The sequence below is a fragment of the Peromyscus maniculatus genome, chromosome 21 (genome assembly GCF_049852395.1).
Source record: "Peromyscus maniculatus bairdii isolate BWxNUB_F1_BW_parent chromosome 21, HU_Pman_BW_mat_3.1, whole genome shotgun sequence".
Taxonomy (NCBI): Eukaryota; Metazoa; Chordata; class Mammalia; order Rodentia; family Cricetidae; genus Peromyscus; species Peromyscus maniculatus.
The window spans coordinates 61,280,955-61,306,805 of record NC_134872.1 but is presented as its reverse complement, the minus strand read 5'-3'; the positions used below and the strand labels follow the sequence as shown (position 1 = coordinate 61,306,805).

At 36.9% G+C, this 25,851-nt stretch overlaps 1 protein-coding gene across 1 annotated transcript in view; it reads left to right on the top strand.

The window, feature by feature from the left end:
* The window catches only part of Col19a1 (collagen type XIX alpha 1 chain), a 335,394-nt gene that overhangs the window by 162,318 nt on the left and 147,225 nt on the right, over positions 1-25,851 (top strand). The window contains exon 14 of the mRNA XM_076557961.1: positions 23,602-23,655. Within this exon, the coding sequence (XP_076414076.1) occupies positions 23,602-23,655 (54 nt within the window). The remainder of the gene's footprint in view (positions 1-23,601; positions 23,656-25,851) is intronic.

The window sequence follows — 25,851 nt, the reverse complement described above, 5'->3', positions numbered from 1 at the left end:
AGGAACGGAGCCCAAGAAAAGGTACAAGAACTAGATATAGATGTAGAGATCCACTCATACCATACTCAGGAATGCCAGAAAAACACTGAGCTGGAAGCCATAGTACAAACACAAAGGACAATCATTTTTCATTCTCTTCTGTAGGGTTCCCTGAATCTTATGGGGTGAGATTGAATGGAGGGATTCTGTTTCAGGCTAAGCACTCCAAGGTCTTTCATTCCCTACAGAATGTCTAGCTGTGGATCTCTGTATTTGTTCCTATCTGCTGCAAGAGGAAGTTTCTCTGATGATAACTGCTCAATGAGAATAGCAGAACATTGGGAGTGATTTTATTGCTACATTTTGTTTGTTTTGTAAGTGCAGCATTAATTTTACCCTAGGTCCTTGGGATATCTAGTCCCAGGTTCTCAGTGTCAGATACAGGTTCCACCTCATGGATTGGGCCTTAAGTCAAATCAGATATTGGTTGGTTACTCCCACAAGCTTTGTACTACTGTTGCACCAGCATATCTTGCAGGCGGGACTATTGTAGATGAAAAGATTTGCAGCTGGGTTGGTGTTGTACTCTTTTGGTTGTATACAGAGTACATTCCTGTACCAAAGATGCAAGCATGTAGGGGTAAGGCTCTATGTAGGCACCAGCTGGACTTCTCCATGTTAGTCAGTTTGTGTAGGTGCTGTAGGTCTTCAGCAGTGTGGTCTTTCCATCAGTTCATGGAGAGAAACATACACTTTTGGCAACAGCCTGGGTTGTTTGGAATTCCCATGGGAACCTTTTAGCCAACAACTTAATTAGATATAACTCAGGTCCAGCACTCATTTGTGACAAGGGATGGACAGTTAGGCTTATGTTTCCCCAATTATTTGGTAATTTCATTTAGATTGCCTTTATATGTGTACATATTTTAGGAAACTTCTTCAGTTTTATGTTTCCAAACCACCCCCCAAATGGCACTTAAGTCTCTTGTCGTATTCCCTCTTGATCCTCCTGTTCTAGCCATCCCCATCCATCCATGACTGTTCTTTTTCCCTTTCCTAATACATTTATCTGCCTCTCCAGTCTCTCACTCTATGCCTACCCTCTGTAGTTCTACAGATTATAGTTTTGTTATGATTTACTCACAGCAAATATCCACATACAAGCAAGTACATATCATATTTGTCTTTCCAGGTCTGGGTTCCCTCACTCAGGATGATTTTTTTCTAGTTCCATCTATTTACCTGCTCAATTCATGATTTCTTTTTTTTAGCAGCTGAGTAATATTCCATTGTACAAGTGTGCCACATTTTTTTTTTATCTCTAAAGAAATGAGTTCATCTGTTTAGAGAAATCTAGGTTGCTTCCAGTTTCTGGCTATTATGAACTGAGCACAATGAACATGGTTGAGCAAGTGTAGGATGAAGCGTCCTTTGGGTATATGCCCAAGAGCAGTATAGCTGGATCTTGAGGTAGATCAATTCCCAGCTTCCTGAGGAACTGTCACACCAATATCCATATTGGCTTCATCAGTTTGCACTCCCACCAACATTGGATGAGTGTTCCCCTCACTCCACATCCTTGCCAGCATGAGCTGTCACTTGTCTTAATGATCTTGATAATTCTGATAGGTGTAAGATGAAATGCCAAAGTAGTTTTGATTTGTATTTCCCTGTTTCTCGGCCATTTGAGGTTTTTGGTTTTTTGTTTTGTTTTTTTTTTTTTTTTTTTGAGAATTCTTTTTAAACCTGTACCCCTTTTTTAGGTGGGTCTTTTGTTATCTTGATATCTAGTTTTTGGGTTCTCTATATATTTTGGATATTAGCCCTTTATCAGATGTGTAATTAGTAAAAAAATTTCCATTCTGTATGTTGCCACTTTGTCCAATGATGATATCTTTTACTATGCAGAAGCTTTTCAATTTCAGAAAGTCTTCTCCTGCACTAATGAGTTCAGGGTTATTTCCCACTTCCTCTTTGGTCAAGTTCAGTATATCTGCTTTTATGTTGAAGTCTTGATTTTGTGCAGGGTGGTAAGTATGGGTCTATTTGGATTCTTCTACATGCAACCATCCAGTTTGACCAGCACCATTTGTTGAAGATACAGTTTTTCAGTATGTATTTCATTTCTCAAAGATGAGATGTCCATAGCTATATGAATTTGTCTCAGTCTTCCAATCAGTTCTATTGATCAACATGTCTTGTTTTCTGGCAATACCATGCTGTTTTTATTACTACAGCTCTATACCACAATTTGAGGTCAGGGATGGAGATACCTCCAACAATTTTTTTCTTATTCAGGATTGCTTTAGCTATCCTGGGTTTTTGTGTTTCCACATGAAGCAAAAGTTTGTCCTTTCAAGCTCTGTGAATAATTGTGTTGCAATTTTGATGGGGATTTGCATTGACTCTGTAGATTGCTTTTTGTAGGATGCCCATTTTTACTGTATTTATCCTATTGATCCATGATAATAGGAAATCTTTCTATTATGTTATTTCTTAAATTTCTTTCTCCAGTGACTTGAAGTTTTATCATACAAGTCTTTCACTTGCTTGGTTAGACTTACCCAAAGGTATTTTATATGATTTGAGGATATTGTGAAAGGTGTTGTTCCCTGATTTCTTTCTCAGTCCATTTTTCAGTTGTATCTAGGATGGCTACGGATTTTTGTGAGTTAATTTTGTATCACTTTTTTTGAAAGTACTTATCAGCTGTAGGAATTCCTTGGTGGAGCTTTTAGGGTCACTTATTTATACTATTATATCATTTGCAGATAAAGATAATTGACTGCTTCATTTCCAATGCTCATTCCCTTGATCTCCTTCATAAGCATTATTGCTCTAGCTAAGACTTCAAGTACTATAATGAATAGGCATGTAGAGAGTGGACAACCTTGTCTTGTCCATGATTTTAGGGGAATTGTTTTGGGTATTTCTTCATTTAAGTTGACATTTGCTATGGGTTGGCTGTAAACTGCCTTTATTATGCTGAGATGTCTTCCTTGTACCTCTACTCTCTCCAGGACTTCTATCATGAAGAGATTTTATCTCTTGGCATTTTGGATTTTATCACAGGCATTCTAATGAGGTGATCATGAGGTTTTGTCTCTCAGTTTGCTTATCCATATGGTCGATATTTATCCATATTTATGAGTGTATAAATGTTAAACATCACTGTATCTCTGGGATGAGGCCTACTTGATCATGGTGGATGATCTTTTTGATATGTTCTTGGATTCAGTTGCCAAGTATTTTATTGACAGTTTTGGCAACTATGTTAATAAGGGAAACTGGTATGCAAATCTCTTTCTTCATTGAGTTGTTATGTAGTTTGTCTATCAGGGCAACTACAGCTTTGCAATATGAATTGAGCAATGTTCCTTCTCTTTCTATTTTGTAGAATAATTTGAGGAGTACTGGCATTAACTCTTCTTTGAAAGTCTGCTAGATTCTGCACTAAAACCGTCTGACCCTAGGCCCTTATTTGTTCAGAAACTGTTAATGCATGCTTCTATTTCACAAGGGGTTAAAGTTCTCTTTAAATTGCTTATCTGACCGTAATTTAACTTTGATATGTGGTACGTATTGGGAAAATTATTCCTTTCTTTTAGATTTTCCGATTTGGCAGGGTACAGGTATTTAAAGTGTGTCCTTATGATTCTCTGGATTTCCTCTGTGTGTGTGTCTGTTGTTACCTCCTACTTTTATCTCCAATTTTGTTAATTTGGATATTCTTTCAACACCTTTTAGTTAACTTGGATAATGGTTTCTCAGTCTTATTGATTTTCTCAAATAATCAATTCATTGTCTCATGGATTCTTTGTATTATTTATTATTGTTGTTTCTATTTTATTGATTTCAGCTCTGAGTATGATTATTGTCTTTGCCATCTATGCCTTTGGGGTGTGATTTCTTCTTTCGGTTCTAGAGCTTTCTGACATGCTGTTAAGTTATTAGTATGAGATCTCTCCATTTTTTTAATGTAGACATTTAGTTCTATGAACTTGCCTCTTAGAACTGCCTTCATTGTGTCCTATAAGTTTGAGTATGGTGTGTATCCATTTTCATTCAATTCTAGAAAATCTTTCTTTAGTAATTTCTGTCTTCCCATTTTTTTTCAGTGACCACTGAGTTTTTCTGTTTCCATAAGTTTATATGATTCTGTTGTTTCTATTTTTGTTCACATCCAGCTTTAATCAATAGTGGTAAGACAGGATGTGAGGTGTTAATTTTAATTTTCTTGTATCTGTTGAGACTTGCTTCATAACCAAGTATGTGATCAGTTTTGGAGAAAGTTCCATAAGGTGCTGAGAAGAATACATATTCTTTTGTATTCAGGTGAAATGTTACATAAATATCTGTTAGGTCTATGTGCTTTGTGATGCCAGTTACTTCCAGCATTTCTTTATTTAGTTCTTGTCTAGATGACCTGTCTATTGGTGAGAGTGGGGTACTGAAGTCTCCCACTATCAGTGTGTGAGGGTCAGTATGTGATTTAAGCTATAGTCATGATTCGTCTATGAACTTGGGTACCATTGTGTTTGGTGTACAGATGTTTAAGAATTGGAATGCCAGGAGAATGGGAGGGGGAATGGGGAAGAGGGATTGGGAGGAGAGGATGGGGATGGTACTCTGACTGAGATATAAAATAAATAGATGAATTTTTTTTTTTAAAACAAAGAATTGCAATGTCCACTTGGTGGATTTTTCCTTTGGTGAGTGTGTAATGTCCTTCTCCGTCTCTTTTGATTGGTTTTGGTTAGATGTCTATTTTGTCAAATATTAAAGTGGCATAGTAGCTTGCTTCTTAAGTCCATTCACTTGGAATATCTTTTCTAAATTTTTTATCCTGGAGCGAGGTTTATCCTTGATGCTTAGGTTTTTTTTTTTTTCCCTTGGATGTAGCAAAAGGATGGATCCTGTTAACCCATCCATACTGCTGGTCTGCATCTTTTTATTAGGAATTTGGACTGTTGATGTCAAATGAGATCAGTGATCAGTGTTTGTTGATGCCTTTATTTTGCTGTGTGTGTGTGTGTGTGTGTGTGTGTGTGTGTGTGTGTGTGCGCGCGCGCATGTTTCCCTCTTTTGATCTGCGCTTCTGGGATTACTTATCATCGTGTTTTCATGGGTGTGGTTAATCTCTTTAGGCTGGAAATTTCCTTCTAGCACCTTCTGTAGGCATGGTTTGTAAACTGATATTGCTTACATTTGGTTTTATCATGGAATGTCTTATTTTCTCCATCTACTGTGGCTGAAAGTTTTGCTGGGTTCAGTAGTCTAGGTAGTAATAGAAACCACATCTGTGGTTTCTTGGAGTCTGTAGAAAATACGTCCAGACTCTTCTGGCTTCCAGCGTCTCCACTGAGAATTCAGGTGTTATTCTAATGGATCTGCTTTTCTATGTTAGTTGTTCTTTTTCCCCAGCAGCTTTTATTTTTTCCTTGTTCCATATGTGTAGTGTTCCATGCATTTAATGTTTTGATTATTATGTATGAGGGGACTTCCTTTTATGCTCATCTATTTGGTGTCTGATATGCTTCTTGTTCTTAATAGGTATCTCCTCCTTCAGGATAGGGAAATTTCCTTCTATGAATTTGTTGAAAATATGTTCTGTGCCTTTGATCTGGGTTTCCTCTTCTTTCTTTATTTTTATTATTCTTAGATTTTCGTCTTTTCATAGTGTTCCAGATTTCCTGACTGCTTTATAGCAGGAATTTTTTATATTTAATATTTTCTTTGACTTATGTATTCGTTTTTTTCTATCATGTCTTTAGTGTCTGAGATTATCTCTTGTATTTTGTTGGCGAGGCTTAATTCTGAGGCTCCTATTTGAGTTCATTTCCAGATTTCCCTCAGTTTGGGTTTTCTTTGATTCTGTTCTCATTTTCAGGTCTTGAAATTTGTATTCATTTCCTTCCACTGTTTGTGTTCTCATTAATTTCTTGAAGGGATTTATTTACTTCCACCTTAAGGACCTCTATCAATTCAGAAAGGCTCTTTTTGGGTCTTTGTCTTGGACTTCAGCTATGTTGCAATTTTCTCGGGGCCTACTATGGCAAATTTGGGGGCTACGGAGGGGACGTACATTGTCTCTGCTGTTATTGATTGTGTTTTTACACTGGCATGTAGGCTTCTGGGTTTTGCAAGGTTGTAATGCTAGGTACTGATATATGTCCTGTCGTTATTGCACAGCTGTTTTGTGTCTTGGTTTCCGTTGCCCCCTCTGGTACTTAGAATGTGGTGGCTGTGGGCTGCCTAGTAACAAATTCTTCTATGATCCCGATAGGTGTGGCCACTGGAGGTTCCTGGTAAAATGTGTTTCTAGTTATTGGGAACTGACACTTAGGAATGGGGATGGGCTGAGTGGGACACACTGAGAGGGCCCATGGGAGGGAGGAAAGCAGGATGGTCTACCAGGATCTGCTTATTCTTCTGGGAATGAGGGCAGAGAATGAATTGAGGCCACAACAAGTAGTCTGCTACAGAGCTGGCCACGAGACTGGGAGATTGGATATGGAGGAGGAGAAGAGTGATGATCTGAAGCTCGCCCACCTGCTTTGTAGCCCTACTTGTTCCTCTGGCAGGCTTGCCTGGCTGGTTCCCAGGGGATGCCCACTGGAGTTGGGGGCGGGGATAAAGTAATGAGTTGGAGGAAGAAAATTTGGAGGGTAAGACCTATGTGATCCCCTGGAGATGGTGGTAAGGGTAGGGGAGTGTGCAGCAGGTGGTCCACTACAGAGCTGGGGATGAGACTAGGGGAGATTGGAGGAGAGAAACAAGAGGTGAAGATTGATCTACAGTTAGCCTTCTGCTTCCCTGGCTAGTGGCTGGTCAGTTCCCAGGGAGTGCCTCCTGGTGTTGAGAGCTGGGATAATGGGATGAGTTGGGGAAAGGAAGTTTGGAGAAGGTCTGCATGGTGCCAGAAGGGTCTTTACAAGCCATGCTTATTTGCCTCTTCTTCAGTATTGTATATTTGCTTGAGATGCTCTGTGTGCTCCTGACTTCAGAGTGCATTGACTCAGATTCTCTTGATTTATACACTAGACACACCGCTTACTCTTCAGAAGCATGAAAATAATTTTCTGATTGCTTTGCTTCTTTGAGATACTATGAAAACACTAATTATAATTTACTTTCATGCCAACTTCCTAGGGTTTTGCAAATTGAAAATTAGGTGGCTTTGGTAGCCTTGCAGACTGTTTATTTGGAGAACACACCCAGCCCATTTAACTAACCTAATAAACTGAAAAGTGACTCCAGATATCCTAGGGGTCTGTGTGACATGCCATGATCAATCTTGTTGATGCTACTGACCCTGGAATTAAGAGTGGCATTGCCTTCACCCATCAGCCTGCAAAATAGATGCAGTTATAGAGCTTGATAGTATGACTCTTGTTTCCAAAAGGCAAAGTTCTGAGAAATATTTGTACATAGATATTTGCCTGTTGATATGAAATATAGTTTCTACCAAAAATGGTTGGCCCTTGAACTCATTTGTTAGAGTAACATTATGAAGGGTCAGACAGTTTTCTCAGGATAAAAACTGCTATTATATGTTTCCCTACTTAGCATCCCAAAAAGCCAAAGCACAAGCAATGCAACCACTTTTTTTTACTAGTGCACAAATTATCAAAATCTACCTTATGGTATAAATTCACTGAGTACTTGGCCAGCTTGTGAAAGAAGAAGTGAGTCTTCAGAAGCCACCTTGGCATGTGGGTGTATTCAATCTATAAAGCGTGTTTCTCTGGTTCTGGCACCATTAAGTACAAATTGAGTCTAATGACAAGGTGATAATTAAACACATATTTTACATTATAATAATAGCCATTTCCTATTATCCAAATTAGTAAATTATTGCAGTGTAGATATCACTTTTCCCAGTGAGGGAATCTTGTCTTCAGCATGCTTTAGGGTAAGTTGCCAGATATGAAAATCAAGGCACTTCTTTACTATTCCAAGTGCCAAGTTCGGTTCTGTACATAATATCTTTGAGAATTAGCTTTATCAATTTTACTGCATTCAGTGTTTTAAATAAAATTTTAATTCTTCCCAAATCAATACATTTACAGAGTCAAAAGTCAAGTAGCACTTTGACTGACTTATCATGAAAATCCGATTTTAATAAATGGGGTTGGGACTAACTATTCAGCATTTGGGAAAAACAAAGTTGGATGTCTTCTAAGGAGTATGTCAATAAAAGTACTAAATAAATCAAGACTTTAAAAAATGGACAACTGAACTGGAATGTTTTACAGAAATGCTGAATTTTTAAGAGTAACAAATAGATTTTTTGTATTTAATTACTTATACGTCAGCAGGGGGCTGTGTAAGTGTGTGGGGCAGGGGCATGCTTGTGGATGTCAGAGACAACCTGCATGGAGTCAGTGCTTCCTTTTTACCTTGTGCATTCCAGAATCAGAATGCAGGTTGTCAAGCTTGCCAAGTGCCTTTAAACCCTCAGTGATCTGGCCCAAGAAGTGTATTTTTAATATCAAAGAACAGAAGTATAAATGAAAAAATGCACATTTAATCATATGAATAAACAATTATCTGTTTTTTGAAAAAGATATACCATGAAATTGCCAAATGGGAAATGGTTATCATTTATAATAAGGGACTAAATTTCCTAATATGCAGAAAGGCTCTTGAAAGCCAACAAAAAGATTAAAACTTGGTTAAATAAAATAGTTAATGATGTGAACTCAGTTCCTAGATAAAAACTATTGGTTCTTTAAATAGAAGGTGCCTCTTAGACATACCAAAAGTACCTGTGTTCATTCATAAGAGTAAGAAACTGAAACCCATCAAAGATGTTTTAAAAGACTGGTAATTCATTATGTTGATAAAGACGTAGAGATACACCCTCACACTTTCTAGGGCAAGTATGTGTGAATACAGTCTCTTGGGGGGGGCGTTAACAACTTCTTACTATCATTAAATTTTCACATTTACTTTGAACGAGAAAATATGGCAATGTGTAGTCTCTCTCATCTATGACATCATGTCACTAGAAATGACATACGTGTCCAGCTAGAGGGAAGAGTGAACAGTGGTAACACAACTTTTGTTATTAAGATGCTTGCATTTTGGTGACTGTAAACATCATTTACAGAGTCAAGCAGTATAAATCTCCCTTCTTGAACAGGTATTTTTTTTTTAACTATCTGCTCTTTTTCCCAGCATTTGTGACTGTCTTGTTTTCCTGGGATGGCCTTTCATCTTTTTCACACTGGTCACCATTTCTTGTTTTCTGGAACTCAACTCAGGCCCTTTTCTCTACAAGTGGTTAGCTTTCCAGGTTATGTGGAAAGCAAACTCATCTGGCATGTCCCTTGTTTTCATTTGTTTTGTTGTTTGTCTGGATATTATCTGTCATTTTGTTGATTGGTTGGTTGGTTGTTGGTTGTTTTCTTATTGATTGTTTTTTTGTTGTTGTTTTTGTTGGTTGGTTGGTTGTTGGTTGATTTCTTATTGTTTGCTGGTTGGTTGGTTGGTTGGTTACTGGTTGTTATTGTTTGCTGGTTGGTTTGGTTGGTTGTTGGTTATTGGTTGATTTCTTATTGTTTGCTGGTTGGTTGGTTGGTTGGTTGGTTGGTTGGTTGGTTGGTTGGTTGCTGGTTGTTATTGTTTGCTGGTTGGTTGGTTGGTTGGTTGGTTGGTTGGTTGGTTGGTTGCTGATTATTATTGTTTGCTGGTTGGTTGGTTGGTTGTTGGTCATTGGTTGATTTCTTATTGTTTGCTGGTTGGTTGGTTGTTGGTCATTGGTTGATTTCTTATTGTTTGCTGGTTGGCATCGATTCACTGCGGTTTCTTTTCCTTGTCATCTTGTGCTTTGCTTCTGTGTCTTCATTTGTGTAGACATGTCTTCAAGCAAATTATGCAAAACATGTGAAATGAAAGATATTTTCCCGAGACTTAGCATGTCTTGAATTTTGTTTTCTACTCATACACTTGAGTGACAGTTTGTGCCAGCATTGAATTGCAGATAGAAAAATATTTCCCTTAGAATTAAAGTTTTCCCTGCCAAGAAGTTTAACTTCTGTTTTGGATTCCTGGTCCTCTTAGTTTCCTCAGAAGAGGGAAAGTAAGAACAACGGCTTGTTCCATTCTTCTGGAACCTCATACAAGGGAAACCAGAAGGAAAGGACTTTTCTACACCTGCTTTCTGATAGGGTATAATTACCCCTGCATCTCCTTCCTCTGCACCGGGTAGTTCATGGCTTACGAGAGGGCACATGAAAGCATATTCTGGGATGTAGGATGGAAGCACGTGGTCTTTAGTAACACTCTTATCATAGGAGGACCACTTTCCAGGCTACTACTACCCTGGGTTAGTTAAACAGCCCTTTGCTTGCTATAGAAAGTCAAACACTGATTCTCTCATTGTCTTTATTCAATCACTCCTCATCTTTACTACCACCCTGGTCTGCTCTGGGAAATGGCTTCCTCTAGCATGAAGGAGGAGGGCCAGGAGAAAGAATATGAAAGGAAATTGTACTTCAAATTTGTCATTAACACTTTTTAATGTCTTTCATAGAGCACGAAACACTTTTCTGTGTTTCATATGGTTTTCATAACCATAATCAGTTGCAACTCACTCATCCTGGTAGCTTTGTCATCTGCAGTAAGTATGGAGGTGTTTCTCGTGGGATGAATGTCTCAGCACTAATTTCATTTTAATTCTGAAATTTCAGAGAGTTTCGTGCAGCCCAATCACGTATTCTGCAAAGCTCTGATTAATAAGAGTTGCTAATGATGTTAAATTAATTTTCTACCACAGAGCCAATTCTTTAGAAGATATTTTAGAGCAGCATATGTCTGAATTGTTATTTATGACAATCTTTATGTAGCCAATGATGTATGAAAAAGCTAGCCCCAAACTCTAGATAATTATCCTAATTAGAGTAATTAAAAATAGAACCTGTCACTAAGCATGGGTGGCACACACTCACAATTATGGCACACAGGGGTTGGAGGCAGAAGGGTTGTGAGTTCAAGGCCAGCTTTGTACATAGCAAGACCGCGTCTTAAGGAAACAAACACACAACAAAAGGGAAAACACTGAAGCTGCCGTATGCCTCTCATGTACGTCATCAAAGCGGATGATACAAGTGGGTTGGACAGATTATGGACTACTAGTTTTGTCAACCAAGCACTGAGTTAACTGCATCCAAACCATTTCATTCATTAGATTAGAGTCAAGATAAATAAATCTAAATAACATGTATGTCAGCCAGGGTCAGAGAGGATGTTCAGTGGTCAAGAGCACTGGAGGCTCTTCCGCAAGACCCAAGTTCAGTTTCCAGCAGCTACACCACTCGTGTCTGGTGACGCACAGCCACCTGTAAGTTCAGGTAGACCTGACACCCTTTTGGCCTTCCAGGCACCTGTGCACATATGCACATATGCATGCACACACACACACATGCACATAACTGAATAATGAAATAAATAATTTTTAAAAGTTTGTACAGTCAAGAATAACTCAAAGGTGAAATTACCACCCTATCAACATGTTTGTAATAAATAATAAATGAGGGTGAATTTAAAAGTCATTATCAATGCAAAACCACTTGGTATTTTAAATGATATGAGCATTCTTTCATTTATTTATTTGCATGAATGTAGATGTGTTGGCCTGCGGCATGAGTATGTGTGTGCATGCAGGTACATAAATGTATAGGTGTGTGTGGAGCCCAGGGATCAACCTTAGGTGTCATTCCTCAGGATCCATCCAACTAGTATTTTGGATCAGGGCCTCTCACGGGGCTATGTTGACTGGCCTGGGAGCTCCAGGGATGCTATTATCTCTATCTTCCCAGCACTGAGAGTCTAATATTGTAAATAGGATAAATGAGATAATTATTTGCTTGAGACAGGGTCTTGCTGTGTTCAAATCTGGCTTTGGACTCACAGTCTTTCTGCCTCCAACTCCTGTGTGCCATCATTATGGATGTGTGCCACCATGCCTGGTGACAGATTCTATTTTAATTAATCTAATTGGGATAGTTCTAAATACAGGCATCAAGGCCTGGTCTTTATGTGGGGGCTGGAGATATAATTCCTGCCCCCTCGTGATTCCAAAGCAAATATTATACTAACTGGGTCATTGCCCCAGCTATACACACGGGCACTTTAAATAACTTTATGGATTCTGTTTCTCACTAATTAAGAATTTGCATAGATACTTCAATTTTCTGTGTTATTCTGTTTTTCAAGAGTAAATACTTTCAATAATAAATCCTCATCACCATGAGACAAGTTAAAGAATACAGGTTATACTTCTTCCTGTAATGAAGGGCAAGCTTCTCCAAGTGCAAGTCTTGTGTCTGCCTTCACCCTCGACCCCATAAGAAGTAAAAACTAGCTTGGATTATTTGGCATTAACTGGGATTTGTGGATGAATAGTGTAATTAGCTCAGCTGGATTTTCTGTATCTGCATCAATCGATGTTCCCACTGCTGCCTACTACAGAAATACTGTGAGTCATGTAAGGAATTAGAATCTTAATAGTCATCCACCCATTCACACCTACCAGACTCAGGGTGCAGTGCGAGATAATGTGGCCACAGGAAGGAAGTTGAAGGTGTCTATGCAACATCCAAGTAGAAAGTGCTACAGTAAGAGCAAAACATCAGTGTTGGAGGGATGTTTGTGGGGAATATAATGTCTCCCTTTCCAAATTCAAAGACACACTTGATCTTTTAACATATACTATGCAAATGCATATATAGCATCAAAGACTAGCCATTTCAGAATCTATAATGTAAGATAATATGTTTTCTGAATTCACCTAACATAGGCTGAGGTTACTTCCAAATTGTACCTCTGAAACCGTGGGAATGATTAACAATCATGTGCCTGGTGTCTCAAACTTCTGGGGCTTTTAGATTGAATTGCTAGGATTTGAAAGCACTGTACTTAACTGCTGGTAGGAATCAGTTGTCCATCCAATTAGAAAACTTAATTACAGAAGCCGATGATCAAATCATTACTTCACATGCTAATATTTCAGAAGTCACAGATTAAAAAAAAACTATCTCATGTTCTTGTTACTGGGAAGGTTTATAAAGACCTTTTTAATTTGTGGAAGGAGTCGTACTGTTCTTCATTTTAAAGACATCCATTTACTAGTATGCACTGAAAACTTCATATAATAAAACCATAGACTTTGGATATAAACATAGACTTAATTTTCTTAACACATATCCTAAGGAAATTGTGTATGTCATTCTCATTCTTAAATATAATATAAACTAATGATTCCTTTAAATTGTTCATGTACATTTTTATTTTACTTTTCATAACTACTATGAAAACATTTTCTGTGATTGGACCATGTACCATGTATATTTTTATGTAGTCACTTTGTCTTAAATAAAAGAGATTTCCTATCAAAAAAACCCACTAATTTTCAAAAGAACCAACTATACTTATAAGAAATAATTTATTCTGATATATATAATTAAGAAAAATTTGTTGTTTCCATACTAATGATAAGAATTTTTTACATTGACAGATAAACTGTTCCCACCTTTAATACTGTGCATTCTACTTGGAAAAAAAAAAACCTAGTAGCATTTTAAATTTATGCAGATATGTTTCATCTTATGTTTCAAGTCTATGAAGCATATTATAAAGCAATAAACATAACACTTAAAGTATGCTTATCCATGTAACATTTTAGTCAAAATGGCTGTTAGGTGTTGCATGTACTTCAGCACTTCTGACAAGGGGGTGCAGGTAACACTTACAAAGAAAATGCTTTGATTTAATTCAGCTCCTTTCTTTGATTGAGAAGTTATAAACATATCTTGCCTCTTTTCACAAGTGGAAATATGTTCAAATGCAATTAATCTATCCTATTAACTTTACTAAACATCTGCTATATTTGCCAAACATTTCAAAATGCTGTTCTGAACCACTTAATGCTAAGTAATTTCTCAGCTAAATATTTACACCAGCTTCTATAATGATAAGCCCTAGTGTGTCTTAAATAATCAGCCAATTGTCCAGAGAGAACTGTGTGAAATGTAACACATTGTAATAGCTACTCTCTGGAACTTGAAATGTGTTAGCTGGCTAAGACCACGTTTTACATATCTCTGATTCTAGCCAAAAGATGTATCAGTCTTACGAATTCCATTCTTTGTCAAGATTTTTAACATCCAGAACTCCACTGACTAGCAATGAATGCCTATATAGATGCTTCTCTCATAAAAATGAATGCAATCTTGGGTTTCTCTTTCACAAAAGTAAATCTGTACATCTGTAACATTTTAGAAATAACCTTATTTCTGATATTTTGATAGCAGACTAAATAAATGAAAGGAGTGGATTAAAGGGATAGGCACTCATTACCTAGTTAAATGAATAAGAATATATAGGAAGCATATAAATGCACCATGTGTCCAAACATTTAATAATACAAAACTCTAGAAAAATATGCACAATAGCATGAGGAAGTGACCAAAGATTTTACTAAGTTTAATACATGAGATGAAATTCAGTCAATGTGTGATTAGTAAATGAACTGTAAGGCAGACTTTAACATCAACACAATGATAATTTCAGAATGAGGAAGATAAATGAGAGTTAAATTTCTCAATCTACTAAGAAAATATGACTGTAAATCCATACGCACTGAACACTGATGTATCCAGGTTGCCTAAAACAAATGCTGCTGGACACAAAAAGGCAGACAGTTCCATACACAATAACACTGAGTGATTTCAATACCCTACTTTCATCAATAGTTATCAAAACAAATGTCAGCAACAGATCTTCAAAGTGAAACTATATTACAGATCAAATGAACTTCATACACATTAATGGAATGTTCTGTCCAACCACTGCAGAATACACATTCATCTAAACAGCTCGTGGAACTTTCTCCAAAATGGACCACATTTTAGACCATAAAGCAAGCCTTAACAAATATAAAAGTATAGCAAAATAATTCTTCTTTATCAGACTATAATGGAATAAAATGAGAAATCAATAGAAAGAGAAAAATTTAGAAACTGTACAAACACATGGAGATTAAGCAGGTACTTTTAAAGGATTGGTGAGACATTTGGGGTAATTTTTAATTTCTAGAATAAATGAAAAAGTTTGGGGAAAATTGATTTACAGATATTTAGGAAACAACAAAGACAGTTCTAAAAATAGCTGTGGGTGCTTCCATTAAAAAAATTCATAGAAATTTCACATAAATCAATTTAAAACATTCCACTGCGATGTTTCAGGAAAGCAAGAACAAGCCAAACCCATCATTTGTGACAAGAAGAGTGAGAGATCAGGTTCCCGCTTAATGAAAAGCCTCAGAATATTGCAAAGAAATAATGAAGCAGAATTATTTCTTTGAAAAGACAAGCAAAATCAAAAACCTTTAACTAAATTAACCAAAGAAAGGAAAAGACACAAATTAAAATTGAGTCCAAAAGGGAATCACTGGGGCTAGAATGATGGCTCAGAGTTTTTAAGTGCTTCCTGCTCTCATGGAGAGCCTGAGTTTGTTTCCCTTGTTGGGTGGTTCACAACCACTTTATCTCTGACTCCAGGCTGATCCCTCTGGCCTTCATGGGCACCTGAGCATGTGTGCAAATACCCACATGGAGACATGTATGTATACACATAATCAAAATAAAATAAATGATTTTTCAAAGATGTTAAGAACAAATACCACTGAAATAAAGTGGGAAAACCAGAAGAAATGGATAAATTCCTGCACTGACTGGCCTACCAGAATTCAGTTTAGAGAATATAAACAAATAACAAGAAGTGTGATTGGAGTATTATTAAAAAGTCTCTAAATAAAGAATAAGAATCAGATTGGATAGAATAGAACTCTACTAGGTCTTTAAAGAAGAACTAATAACACTGCTAATAATCTCAAATTATTTAATGAAACTGAAAGGGAAGAAACATCATAAAGCTTATTTTATAAAGTCAGTAATAATCCTAAAACAGCCCCAATATCAAGATACAAAAATAAAAGCCTATAGGCCAATTTTCTTCATTAACATAGATGTGAAGGATTATTCATAGCATGCAAATAAATGTAATATAACATAAATAGATGAAGGAAAAATCATGATTTCAATAGACTTGCAAACAGTCCAACATTCCAAATAATGATAAAATCCATGAATAAGCAGAAAGGTTGGGAGGAGCAGCATACTCCAAAATAATACAGGATATACCTGACATGTCTATAACCAATGTTGTCAATGTTATATTGAATGAGGAGGAAAAAACCTGAAAACATCTCTAAAATCAGAAATGAGGTATGATCATCTACTCTTTTTTTTTGGGGGGGGTTTTTCGAGACAGGGTTTCTCTGTGTAGCTTTGCACCTTTCCTGGGACTCACTTGGTAGCCCAGGCTGGCCTCAAACTCACAGAGATCCGCCTGCCTCTGCCTCCCAAGTGCTGGGATTAAAGGCATGCGCCACCACCGCCCGGCAATCATCTACTCTTTATACTCTTATTAGATATAGTGTTTGATTCTTGAGCTATCGCAGTATGGCAGGAAAAAAAAATAAAAGAGATGTAAATATAAAAATAAGTCAAATTGCTTCTATTTACAGACATTGCGATCCTATTTTTAAATATTCTAAAGAATTCATTAGAAAACTCTGAAACTGCAAAAACACTTTTAACAAACAGAATGCAAATTCAGCTTGCAAAAATCAATAGCTTTTCTATGAACTGTAGCAAACAAGTTCAGAAAGAAATGAACTGGAGATAGAAACTGAAGAAGATATCAAAAGATGTAAAGATTTCCCAGCCTCATAAACCAGCAGAAACAATATTGTGAATATGGCTGTGTTTTTGAAAGCTATTTACAGATTCAATACAATCACTACCAAAATTCCAATGACATTATTCACAAAAATAGAAATTAATCCCAAGATTAATATAAAAATATAAAAGACCCAAAGAGCCAAATACATACTGCACAAAAAGAGCAGTTCTGGAGGTATCACGTTACCTGATCTCCAAATATTAATATACTAAGAGCCACAGTAACAATGGCAATATGGTACTAAGTGGCTCAGAAACAGATATGTAAATCAACTGATTATAGCAGAGGACACAGAAATAAATCCACATAGCTATCACCATATGACTCTTAACAAAAGTGCCAAAGACATATACTAGATAAAAGTCAATGTCTTCTACAAATGTTGGTGAGAAAATTAGATATGCACATAGAGATTGAAACTAGAATCACTATTTCTTACCTTGTACAAAAATCTATTCAAGGATCAAAGACCTGAACCTTGGAAACACCTGGAGAGAAACACGCCCAGATGTTGGCATAGGCAAGAACTTTCTGAATAGGACTCCTCCAACTAATAAATGAAATTGTGTTAAATTGCAAAGTATCAGCATGGCAAAGAAAAAATACCAGCAGAGTGAAGAAATAATCAAAAGAAAAGCAAAAAAAAATCTTGCCATCTAGTCATCTGACAGAGAGTTAACAACCAGAGTAAAGAACTCAAAAACCAATACTTAAAAAGCAGATAGTCCAGTCAATAAATTACCAAATAAACTGGACACATTTCCAAAATAGCATCAAATGATTAATAAACACATAGAAAGTCTCTAATCACAAGAGAAATGAAAACAAAAACTACATTAATATTGCATTTCACCCCAGTTACAATTTAATCCAAGTACACAGGAGGCAGAGACAGGTGGAATTCTGTGAGTTGGAGGTCAGGCTGGTCTGCATAGCAAATTTCAGGACAGCCAGGGCTAGATAAAAAGAGTCTGTCCCAAAAAACTGATGGAGACAGGGAGGAATGATAAATGCTTATTATACTTTTGGCTGTAATGTAAATGAGTAGGGCTACTATGGAAATCATATTGGAGACTTCTACAAGAGAAAATAAAATTCCAATATGATATCCACATATAAGCTTCTTTGTCAGTATACAACACAGAAACCTGCATACCCATGTTTGTTGCTGTATATTGACAGCAGCTGAGTTACAAAATCAGTCCAATGTTCAACAAGAGGTGCATAGATAAAGGAACTTTGGTACCCAGTGGGGTTTTAGAAGCCACATAGAAGAGAGCAATTACATGGATGGCACATCATATCATCATGTTAACTGAACTAAGCCAGTCTCAACAAGACAAATGTCATCGGGTTCATAAGAAGATGCAGTCGGTAAAGGTATGAGCTGCACAAGCCTGACAGTCCGCATGAATCTGGAAGGAAAAAAAAATTACTCCACAGAGTTGTACTCTGACCTCCACACACGTGCCAGGCCACACACTTCATTCACATGCAGTAGTAATTATTATTATCTGTAATTTTATTTTATATATGCATACAATGTATTTTGATCAAGTCAGCCCTCCATTCCCTTGTACCCACTTTCCACTCTACTTACTTCATCTCTCCATCCATGTGTTCCTTTTGAAAAACCCACTGAGTCCACCTAATGCTGTCAGTATGTGCGTGGTACAGTGTAGGGCCATTTACTGGAGCATAGATAGTCTCTCAGGGGCTGCATTCTTGGCCAAAAAATCAAAAAATCAAAACCCAACTTTCCCTTTCCCAGCAGCCACAGACTATCAATAGCTCCTCAGCTAGGGATGAACTTCCTGGTCACCTTCCCCCTCCATACTGGGATTTTGTATGGTTCGATCTTGTGTGTGTCTTGTGCATGCAGTAACAACTGCTGAGTCATGTGCAAGTGTCCTGTTGTCCCCCAGATCCCATTTCACTGCAATCATCCACCTCCTCGGGCTCTTAAACTCTTTCCAACTCCTGTGTTGTGATGATCAATTGTTGAGCCTTGGGAGGGGCAGGAGAGGGTGTGATACTGATCTCCCATTCAGGGTGGGGCATCCCACATTTGTGATTGTCTGCATTGACCCATTTTGAGTCTCTGTGTTAATCACTGTAATTACAAAAAAAAAAAAAGCTTTTCTGATAAGAGTTCAGAGATGCACTAATCTATGTGCATAATGAGAAGTCTTTAGGAGTTGGTTCAATACCGTAACTCATTTTCAGAGTCCCTTTTATGGGGCAGGGCTTAAATTCAGGTAAAAATAGAAGAGGTTAGCTATTCCCAAAATAATATCCATGCCACTTTTACACCAGAAAGCCTATCTTGCCTAGCTGGCCATTATTGTAGCTCACAGAGTTTATTTCTGGGTACGATTGGTGATTATTTCTCCTGTCGTAGGGCACATAATACTTCCAGCATTGTGAAAGCTAGCCAGTGGGCATGAAGCTTCCAGGTCAGGACCAGTTTGATTCCTCCATGTTCTAAAACTCAGTCATATAGAGTCTTCAGCAATAGAGTCTTATCATCAAATTTTGGAGGATAACCTAAAATAAAGCATCACATGATTTCTCTCACTTGTAGAATTCAGGAATAAAGAAAGACTTAAAAGTAAAAGGATGATATTTAGGAATATCAAAGGGGGAATGAAAGGGGAAAAGTTAGTTCTCTAATACAATATTGAAATCTAAGTCATGAAAATAATAATAATTATATGTATAGTGAGTTGTATTCTCAATATCATCACCAAGCATTGCTTTATATTAATGTTTTCTTCTTTGTGATTTGACCTACTATGCATTTATTGAGTAGATTCTGTAAGGGAGGTAGAAATAGAATATATAATAGATTCTATCCTCCAGAACTCATAATCAAAGGAAAGTTAAGTACAGTAAATATAGAATGTCATTTACAAACCCAAGTAAGACAGAATAACAGAGTGGTTCCAAATCAAGTGCCGAGTTCTCACATTTAATTCAGGCAACCCACTGCTTAAGCAGATCTCTAATTTTCATAGTAAGTGATAAATAAATTTATTACTTGACCTTACTACGTAGAAAGAATATACGCTTACATAACTGTAAATAATAAAATACCCCCAAATTATAACTTCTCAGTTTGGAAAAATGTTATGTGTGTGTAATTAATGGATCTGTTTTACTTCTGTCAATATTAAAATTAGTTTTCTTTGTAAATGTCAGCTAACGTTCAGTACTGCAGTATAAAGTGTTCTGGAGCTGGCTTAATGGCAGGGCATTTACACATAGCCACCTAAGTCTTGAGTCTGAGAGCCAGTCAGCACACCAGGAACAAAATTTCTGAACACTGAGGCAGCATGGCTAAGATTAACTATAAGATGTCATGGATGACTTTAATAGGAAGTTATTTGTTAAAGATTAAATAGAATTTTCTAAGCTTTCGTCGGTCTGTTGTTTGGCTCCTTCACTTAGCAAAAGTAAAGTGGGAACAAAGCTTGTGGCCGTGAGGCACTAAAGAGTCTCATATTTCTTAATATGCTGAACTCTTTCCAAACAAAAATGTACTATTTTGCATTGTACAGACTTCGCAATATAATTTTCAAGACTTGTAAAAGGAATAGAATTTTAATTATATTTCCAAGAATTAAGCATACTCCTTTGATGAAAGTTGATGTGTGTGTGTTTCAGAAACTCATGTTTTTTAAAAACATTGACGGAGTTGTCAGCATTTGGATGAGTATCAAAAATGTTGTGTATTAGTTTGACTATTCATGAAATATAGTAGTTTTCCTGAGGGCAAAAGAGACGAGTTTAAGCGAGAGCCAAGATTGTGCCAGTCTTGTATAAAATGGCACATCTCTGTAATTATGCTGTAATTAATATTGGTATATTTTAATTTCAACATTTGGTTTATTCACAAACATTGGGAATTTGTTTTCATCTTGGAGTTAGTCTAATGAGCCAACTTTCCTTGCTTATATATCATTTTATAAGTGATTTTATAATTACAAATAAAATTGATCAGTTTCATAGTCTCCAAGTTTTATTCCTGCCTAAGTTAGTAAAATGCAGGCTCACCATACTTTTATACAATTATTTTCCCCCCAAATCAGATAAAATAATGACAGTGATAAATGTATAGCTTTAATTCATCAACTATGGTGAAGATGCCAAGGATTTGTGAATTCACAACAAGCAGAAATTTTATACCAATGTTCAAAAATCTGTTACAATAATTTATATTGAATTTTGTTATTTTTAATCAAATTACAGCTATATGAATAAAAATTTAAGATACATTGATCAAATTTTTATTAAAAATAAATGTCCAGATGGTAAAGTCATGTATGTAGGCATATGTCACTACTGGTTGGAATTTGAGCCAGGTGTTTTCGGATATGAACCAATAGGCCTCATTCACAGAGCTGAAATAAAGGCTCACACAATTATAGGGTAGCAAGGGGATATTATTCAAAGCAAAGTTATAATATGGATCATAAAGAAATGTGCTGTCAAGCATGGTGGCAAGTCACAAGAGTAAAGGCACTTAAAGCCCCTGATGATTTGTCGGGCAGGGATTTACAATGGAAATAGCACAGGCGGTTCTCTATTTTGATTGGCAGGCTTAGATTCTGTAAACGTATGCATCACCAGTTACTTATAGACATAGATGGTAAACAGAGGATTCTCACTATTAAGAGCACTCAGAGGACGCCCTTTGCTTTACGGCTCATGCACCACAGTGTACTTGAGGCTGTATCCTCTCCCACCATGTACTCAGGCATAACTAGAATATGAATGAATATGGGGTACCACATTTCCTTTATCTACTCAGCTCTGTGGTCTAATGGTTATTAAGGGGAAGAAGATATATTCTATTCTTTAGAGCAGGGTGCAGGGTGTGCCTATAGCTCAGTTCAGGTGGAGATCTTCCATTGTGGGGGAGAGGGTTGGGTGTAGGTAGTGCCTGTGGGTAAGGGCCTCAGGCTTCTAGGTGCATTATTACCAGAGGGGTGTGCACACAGCCCAAAACAAGTAGAGCCCCTAATTGCCAAGCTATTACTGTGCTTGCCTCTCTTACATCCTTTTTCTTTAAAAAAAAATAGTTTCTATAGAAAATAGAAATGACTACATTCATAATAAGTAGTTATGGGTCATCACAAAAATGCCCAGTGTTTACTTAAAGGTAGTCATGACTTTTAAAGAAAAAAATATCATGTTATAAAAATGAACTCCAGCAGTGCAACTCAGTGGAAGAACGTATGCTTGGCGTACAAGGGGCTCTGAGTTCAATTCAGAAACAGCAACAAAGAATCCCAAACCTCTGTTCTTCTAGATAGAGTGCTTTTAGATTTAATTAAATTGATTGTTTATCTCAAATCATTTTGCGTACTTAATATATAAGAAGTTCATCGTAAATATTTAAAAACCTGTGTCTTCATCCATTTTTTTATTATGGGGTTTTGATTCTCCAATAACATTTGTTTTTCTATAGCCAGTAATACTCCCATACCATGTTGAATAAGATAGACTCCACCTGTCATAGCTCAGAGCCTGGCCAAGGGGACAAATCATTACATGAACATCATTTTTTTAAAACCATAATAAGCAACAGGGAGTCAGGAGAGACATAGGGAGGCGAAGCTGTGTTTTCTGAGGTCCAGGTTGGTGGCAACAGGATCATCAGGAGGGCTTGCAGACAGGCAGATCATCTGACAGCAATGGGAATGGAGAGAAATGGATTCAAAAACTGAGAAGGCTTGGTAATTATATTTGAGGAATGAGTGTGAGAGAGGAGAGGGAAGAGTGTGAGCTTGATTTCTAAATTGAGCAACAAGACTGTTTAGGTCCTGATGTGGGGAATGCCAAAGAGGAGTTAGGGAAGGTTGTACATCCAGTGTTCAGATATGCCAAATTCCAGGTGTCTGTGGGATATCCAAGTGGGTGTGTCACACAGGCATTTGGCTGTTAGATCTGCATATAGATAAACTAAGGCCATGTATGGGTCTAGGAATCATCACTGTAAAAGATGTGAAGCCCACAGGTAGAGGAGGTCATGAAGACAGGGCAAACTCTGAAGATGAGTGTAAAATTCCACATAAACCCCATTTGAAGGTTCAAAGGGGAAGGAAGAAGCATTAGGAAAGACCAGGAATAACCAACAATAATTGCCGAAGATGAAGAATAGCAATATAGTCAGAGTTTCAGGTTCAGCAGGAAATCTTGTAATAACGAATACTGTAAAATTCAAGAGACTTGACTTTCAAATTAACAGCACCTGGGATTTCCTCAACATTTTTTATAATCTGAAAAATAATGACTTTCCTTCATCACTTGATAAAAATAAGAGAAATCATTTAATAATATGTAAGATACTAAAAGGTGCATGTTATAAATAGACATATCTAAAGCCAGTGACATAATCATGTGTTTTCTAAAAAGATACAAAGCTACTCTCAACAAAATTGTGGTTTTGTTTATAAGGTTTAAATACGTAAAGGGTACTTTTTCTGCTTGCAAATATTGTTAGTGTCCATGTATGATAGTTTGGCAATATTGGGGTTTCAGTAATGAAAAGATTTTTTTAATCTCTTGCTTGATTCAGAACTTCCATTTACTCTTTTCTGGAATCAGGTCCAAAAATAAGCCAAACAATGAAGAGCCATTATCATTATTAATATATTATTAGACTGACAGACTGACCTTGGAGGAGCTCAAATGACTTAAATTTGTTTGGTCTCATCCCTGAAATGAGTATCAGTTATCACTACATTCTTTCATGGCAGACGCACTGGAACTAGAGTGTTAACATGTGTTCCGTTTCCCTCACAGGGCTCCATAGGGATACAAGGCCCCCAAGGTCCACCTGGAAAAGAAGGTCAGAGGGTAAGTCAATGAGGAACAGCTGGGAGAGTTTGCTAACTAAGACGATAATTATTTTTGAGCACTAATGAAATAAAATAAAAATATAGCAAACAGGTGCATGAAGAGTATCAGCTACCAAAGACAGACTGTACGATGAGATATTTTGACAGAAGGTTAACATCAGAAAAGTCTACATATTTCAAAATTGGCAGCACAAATGTACAGATGATTATTTGTACAAAATCAATTAGTCCTAATTTGGTCTAGAGTGCTTAGCCTTAGTTTTCATCCTTGAGTTAAGTTAATGAGTATTTTGGTAGAAGTCCATCCTAGTCACTCATTCTCTAAAAACTGTGGATATTAGCTATGCTCTTGACCTAAATTAACTAATTGACGTTAGTGACTCTTTGTAACTCTCATTTAATTACTATTTATTGATTCTAACCAAGATGAAATAGGCAATAAATGAATATTAGTTGTAATTGGAAATACCACAATAACTCTATCCCTGGCCAGAGCGGCGTCTCTGTGTCTCCAGCAAAGTGAATCCCTGAAGGATTCTGGCAACTGGTCCGCTTTGCTGGGACTCTTGACACACCATCCATGGGTCATATTACCGTTCCTGTTGATTCTGGAGGCTCACATGTTTTTACATGCTTTCTCATATGTGTGCTTATCAAGTCTTTGGGCTTCATGAAGCAGGCATTATCAGTGCTCCAGCAGTGTGGATGAGGGTTCTGTGACATGGTTTTAAATGACTTGACTCCTAAAGTAGAGGTCATTTTTTCTCTCATTGTCCGGGTATATTTTAAATCATTCTCATTCGTTCATATGAATCTCATTTCTACCCAATGTAAAATAATCCAATCTTTCAAATATATCAGTGTACTTCAAATATCTGAAGACCAATTTATCAAGGTTTGCCTTTTGCAGGTTGATAAAGAAGCAATTCTCTTTATATTATTTCCCCTCTATTTTATGTATTTCTGAGCCCACTGCAGGCTAGTAGTTTGTCCCAGGAAACACTTATTGACCTCGTGTAGGTATCAAGAACGGGACTAGAAATATGCACTCTTTTTAGGTTACAGTGCAATATGTCAGGTAAGCCCCATACCGTGGACAGTCAAAGCTGCTTCTAGCCTGGGATGATGCTTTGGGCTTGCACGGCCTTGTGCTCAGGTAAACACTGCCCTCTTTTGTTTGAATGAAAACATCTGCCCAGTCATGTTCTCCCTGTTGTGCAGTTGTTTTCTTATATCACAGTGTTAGAACAATCCTTGTTATATTTCATCTTCTGGATTTGGACACTTTTTCCCCAGGGATTTTGTTGTTGTTTTAAAGGATAAAAATCACAGTTTCCAGTCAAGCAACCCCCATCTTTATATTATTGAAATCATAAATAAATTCTAAACAGAAAAGGACCTGCCAACCCAGGCAATACCAGCATAGCCTGCCATCTTCTCATGAGCTTGTGACATGCTAATCGAAGTACATGCAAATGCATGTGAATTCTACTTCCTTCACACCCACCTTTCTTAATTTGTCTTGTGAGATGATTACAAGAGACTTGTCAGGTGCTAGCTGAAATGAGAAACTATTCAAATGAAGGTTTTGTTTTGGTTTTTTAAATATACTTCAAATTAAAATTGTGCCTTATCAAAGCTTTTATTTTAGGAAAAAGATAGGTCAAAGGATAAATGAAGCTGATGTATCTTTCATAATTGCAGAAGCAATTATTTGAACTATATAGCTCAATCACTATTTTAATGCAAATATACCCCACTTATCAATGTGTGTATTCCAGAACATTTCCTATTACTTCCTTTTTATTTTCTGTGGAAAAACAAAAGCATCAGGCAGTAGATAATGAAACAGGATTTTACAGTCACTGTTCTGTATAGCTTGTCCCTGTTGCCACTGCTCTCTCAAAAATGCCATGTATTTCAAAGAAAATAAGTGGCATTATCCATAGTAAAAATTAATTTCTGAATGTGTCCAATAATGTTTCCTCTACCATATGAACTACTTAGACAGGAAGTGAGTTAACGTAAGGCATGCACTCTTGTAGATTTATGTTTATGTCCCTAAGTGTCAACATTCCTCCTCTTAATGAGAGCCAAGTATCACTCTTCCTCAAAACACATTAACTATATGAATGGGTGAGATGTAGACGTGTCTGAATGCATGTGCATACACATACATATACACACACATCAC